At 41.8% G+C, this 5,351-nt stretch overlaps 1 protein-coding gene across 1 annotated transcript; it reads left to right on the top strand.

Annotated features, from left to right (window-relative positions):
• Positions 1 to 2,620: 2,620 nt before the first annotated feature.
• On the top strand, positions 2,621 to 5,104 carry LOC27206434. Its single transcript, XM_016174862.3, has 2 exons — positions 2,621 to 3,347; positions 3,568 to 5,104. Exon 2 carries the CDS (start codon positions 3,573 to 3,575, stop codon positions 4,749 to 4,751), a length of 1,179 nt encoding a protein of 392 aa, XP_016035899.1. The 5' UTR covers positions 2,621 to 3,347; positions 3,568 to 3,572; the 3' UTR covers positions 4,752 to 5,104.
• Positions 5,105 to 5,351: the final 247 nt, after the last annotated feature.

Raw genomic sequence — 5,351 nt, 5'->3', positions numbered from 1 at the left:
TTATGATAACAATTTGCCCGAGGGCAAAACTTTCGGGCCGCCGCGATGCCAATCATATGAGAGAAGGCAATGCCAGCATAATTTTTTCAGCTCGGCGATAAAAACTTTCCCCAGCGAACGAGCGGAAAATAGAGAAATGGTTGGGAGGGGGTGCGGAAAAGCAAATATGAAGCTCGGAAAAACTGTTTGGCGAAAAAAAGGCGACATATAATTGGAAAACTTTCGGTAAAAGGCGATGGCGACAAGGCAAAGTGTGAAGAAATATTTAAGTTCGTTCAAGTGGCGTGAACTAAATAGAAAAAAAATCACTAAAAAAGCTCGGTAAATGAAAAAATAGAAGAAAACGGGGTCACTTTAGGGTGAGGGTAGTTACTTAACTATTTATGGAATTATTGAAATGTCGATTACCTTTCTCCGGCGAATCAATACCACAATCGCAAGGGTATCAGGAAAAAAAATAATACCGAGAAAAGGTTAAAGTACATAAAATAATGGGTAGTGGGTGGACTGGGCACACAGATTGATAAATATAGCCGAATGCATAATTTAATTGACTTTTATGGGTGCTCCGGCAGCAGCCCCACAATTTACACCATTGTTTGTTTTTGCATATAATTTCAATTGAATTTTAATTGAAATTATGACGACTCCTAGCTCCACTGAGCCACACTCAACTGGGCGGCACTGAGCCATTGTTTTCCTAACCGTAGTGCTTTGTTTGCGCGCCCCGGCAATAATTTTGCCAGTGGGTTGTGGCTCGTGGGTTGTAGTACGGTGGGTGGTTGGGTGGTTCGCCCACAATGGCAACCATTTAGCATATTAGAATATGCATTGTTTGCGCCCAACTACGGCACACGCAATGTGCGACCACCCAGGGGGCTCAGTTCACGAGGGGACGGGAATCGAATCCTGTTTAGGGCTCGCCAGGATGTTCCCTAATAGCCGTCACTTAAATTTGCCAGGGAATTAAATTTCCTCGCGCCCTAACCAAGTGGTTTCTAGTAGCTTTTTACTATTTTTATTGTATCCTTGTAGTTTGAATAAGATGAATAAAATCTACAAGATATCTCTTTCCAGCGCCCACGAACTAAACTTGGCAAGTGTTTATTTATGAACTTTGCCACAAAAACTAATCATTGGATAATCAAAAAATGATTGAACTGATGTTAAATAATATTTTATAGGCAATCATTTGTACCATGTTACCGAAAGTTGCAAGACTAGTGAACATATTTCAGTAATTTAAAGTGCCACACATCTATTGTTCAACATTTGTTTTTATTAGAGTTTTTCCCAACCCAGCTGCCGGTGTAGTTTTACTTTTTCCTGTCCCTTCTGCCCCGTAAGTAAGGAAAACAAATAAATAAATTTCAGCTCTGGCCAGGACACTCACTCACACACACACAGCCACATGTGGAAATGTGTGTGTGAGGTTGCCTTTCATAAATTTGATATGTATGCGAATTCCTTTCGGTTGTGTGGTTGGGGTTTTGTTTTTTGTCAAGCGAAACCCATTTCCTGGGACTCACATGCTGCCACCAGGTTTCATCTACGTTTGCAATTATTTTATGCTCCGCATTTGCCATTTCGTCTTTAATTAGATTTCCTGCCCAACCCCTAGCACAAATTTGCACTTGCCTTTGATGGGGTTTTCATTAGCCCGGCCTTGCGTGCCGTTTGTCTTGCTGGCCGATAATTCCACTTTGGCGAACAAGGGCTGGCCAAAAAACACTTTAAGCCCTCCTCGGCTGGCTCACATGCATTTGCTATTGGGCGCTCGGTGTCATGCTGCGACATGCACTCCTCGCCACGAAAACATGCAATTTGCAATGGCCATTTGCGCGACCATCAGTCAGTGTGACGCTCGAAACTTTAATTGCCCGCACACGTTTTAGCAAGCTAAGAAAGCTCGATGGAAAACACTGAGTATACAGCTCGACAAAATCGCACTCGCCGCAAATGTGTTTTCGCGCCTTAGTCTTGGCCAAACTCTGACACACGAACTTCGACCTCAGACACCGAATGCCACTCGATATGATTGCTTTCCTCCACGACGACGACCGCCAAGCACGTCCTTTCGCCAGCTCGTAACGAATTCAACTGAATCGCCACGGCCAGGAGCAGCTCGATTTGTTTATGAATCGTCGTGTGCCCTTCGAGCCGAGTCCTCGGAACTAAATGTTCTGGGCGGCAGAGAGAAAGAGAGCTTTTTAGTCCTGTGAGCGGCGCTGCGAATATCGTAAGCTTAAGAGAAAGGACATTTCTGGCGCTCTGCCCTCCAGTTGCTCAGTTAAAAATTAAATTGTTGGTATGATACTGCATCGCATTCGAATTGAAATTCTGAGAATTGTAATAGCATCCTTGCCATTTAACTTGCTTTGTTTTAAAGAAGCATTTACTCCTACAATTTTTAGGGAAATCAAAGTTTTGAATTCAGAGTTGATTATTAAAATTAGAAATTCTTTATACAATTTGAGAAAGAAATTTCATATATTTCTTTGTGTTCTGTTAAACTGTAAATGACTGGGAAAGTATTAGATGGGGAGCAAAACGTTGGTTGTCTTATTTTTAAATTACAATTTATTATTATATTCTGTAAATATTCTGAGCCCCCAAAGCATTGCCGGAGTTGTCAGGCGCAGTGACTTTCGAAGATCCATTTGGAATATCAAAATTTGAGAACACCAGCTCCCCGAATACGGGATTGTCCATTCCTTCAGCTCCACACCGATGATCTAAATTGAACAGAGTATGCCTTTCCCCAAGTAGCAGGGGCCCTATTCGTATTCCGGGTCCCATTCTAGACACAAAGAAAAAACATTCCCAGCAGTCGAACAGACAGCCCAAAGACACTCCCACACCAGCTGTGTGTATGCGGTTTAGTTGGCCAACCGCAAAATTCTTGGCAAACAAAATAAAGAAAACTAACTTGGGCCCAAGCAGAGCAGATCCAAGCGGCAACGGAAATTGTTAACCTTTGGGGATATCAAACATTTACGATTGCGTGGCAGCGGCAGCAACATTTAAGTTTTTATCAGCACAAAATAAAGTTTTGGTTTACGGATTGTGTTCCTGTCCGCCGACGCCCCTCCCACTATCCACCACTTTTTGGCCAGAGGCAGCTACAAGTGCCCAGGAGCCAGGGCAGGAGCGAAATTCAGGAGCAGGAGCTGGATCAGGGGCTGAAGGTTCGTCCCTGTTGATTCTGGGGCACGCAAAACTTTTATCCTTTTCAATTTCGTTTTTCTTCGCCGAGTACTTTTGAGGGATTTAAATTTCTGTTTGCAGCCGAGCCAACAGCGAAACAACAACCGTGGGAGTGGCTGCGTCGAGTTCCTGGCGACCAGGTGAGTGTTTCTTGTTGGCCTAATCACGGCTTTGCCGACTTGGCCACAATCAAGTGCAGCACAATGCGATTGGCGCTGCTAATTTGAGATGCGATTGAATGATACATATAAAAGTGCACGATAAAAAATTAGGTTGTCTATATGAAAATGTGATGGTGGAAAATGTTTAATAATTATTAAAAAAAGGAATATTTTGTTATCTAATAATTATTTTTTTCAGCCGTCATGAAGAGGAAGGGTCGTATAGATCGGACACCAAAAGTAGAACCACCTAAACCATCGAGAGTTGTCAACACGGAGGCTATTCCACTGAACGTGGAAGCCAAATCCCAAGAGATAGATGATCAGGCTGCGCCTTTTATCTTGGTAGACTGTGCGAATTCTGCAGATCGTTCAGATTTGGAAGCAATACTTAGTTCCATAGAAAAGGAACGGATGAAAAGGGTTCAGGCAGATATAGAGCAGCAATGTTTTCCCCTCCTGGAGGATATAGAACCACCACCAGAATTAGATATGCCTATTAACCTAAGCTCTCAGGCATTGGTTAAATTGAATGAAGCAGAGAGTGAGCGCCGCTTCAAGGAGGATCTGGAGACTCTTAGTATTGCTGGATTGGAGTGGGAGAAGGATACATCCATTACCATTACCTCTAATCTCCTGTCCGACATGACAATAGAAGACAGCAAACTATTGCTTCGAACTATGGCAGGTATGAAACAGATTTGCTGCACGCTAGAGCAGATGAAAAATGTTCCTGTGAAAATTGGATCAGCAGAACCAACTCCGCAGTCAAATTGCACAAGCTTGATTCCACTTTCAGGCCTTCGCCGACAAGACACCTTCGAAATTGAACCTAAAAAGAACCAAAAGATTAGATATCCTGAGGTTTCCACCAAATCAGCAGTTAGCGAAAGGAAACCTCTACCATTAACTGCCAAGGGAGGAAAATGTGTGAAAGTTATCTCAGAGACTGATAAGATTTTCAGCCAGATTGGCGATCTTCTCGTGAAACTGCAGCTCCAACACGAGGGCAGTAATGTCCTGAAGAAGGGATCCTCTTATTCCTACATGGTGAACATTAAGCCAACTGGCAGTGCATCCAATTGTTCAGTTTATGCGATTACAAAACTAAAATCCCACGAAATAAAGGAGACGCATGCCGAAAATCAAAGAACTTCTCACGCTCCATTTATCAACATTTTATACCGTGGTAATGGTGGACTGGTGGAGACTTCTCCATTGCCCACGACCACACGATGCATCGAAGGAAGCTCCATTGGGCCGATGTCCCTTCGCGAAACGCCGTCCTCCAGGATCAAACCACCATTTGTGCGCAAGAGGCCCTGCTCCTATCTAAGGGTACCTACCCCTGTTAAATTTTGCCACGGCAGGAAGAAAAATTAGGGCGCATGGTAACCATTCCCCAAATTATTTGTTTGAAAGCCATTTATTTTCTATCGACATTGGAATTGCCGATAAAGGCTTACAAATTCATATGCTGGCTATTCAAAAGGATCTTGAATGGATATTTTAGGCAAAAATATATCAGTTGCCACAGTCTAATGAACGGTAATAATTCTACAAATGCATACAGTGCGGTCATAATATAAAATATTCAGTGATACAAAACAATTATATTTTTATAAGCCATTAATTAAAATATAACCTACATTTTGGTTATTAATGGTCTCTTGGATTTATTTCAGCTAGGGTCAATTAATAAAATTGCAAGTCTGAAACCCAGTTTATAAGATCAATATGCTGTTTTCGATCCCATTTTATTTATATTTTATGAATAAGCCCATTGAATTTCACAGCGCAAACAATATTTGTTTTTTCTTTATTCAGCGCAAATAAACAAGTGGTTTCAATTATTTATTTGCCATTTTAAATTCATCACAAAATGCACAATAATTATGTAGATGTTATCGGCATTCACATTTTCAATTACCCTCGTATTTTAATTTATTGTGTTGTAATTAAAGCGATTTAATCATATTCAAG

Source organism: Drosophila simulans, chromosome 3R, assembly GCF_016746395.2.
Source record: "Drosophila simulans strain w501 chromosome 3R, Prin_Dsim_3.1, whole genome shotgun sequence".
Lineage (NCBI taxonomy): Eukaryota > Metazoa > Arthropoda > Insecta > Diptera > Drosophilidae > Drosophila > Drosophila simulans.
This window is presented reverse-complemented; position numbering and strand designations above follow the sequence as displayed.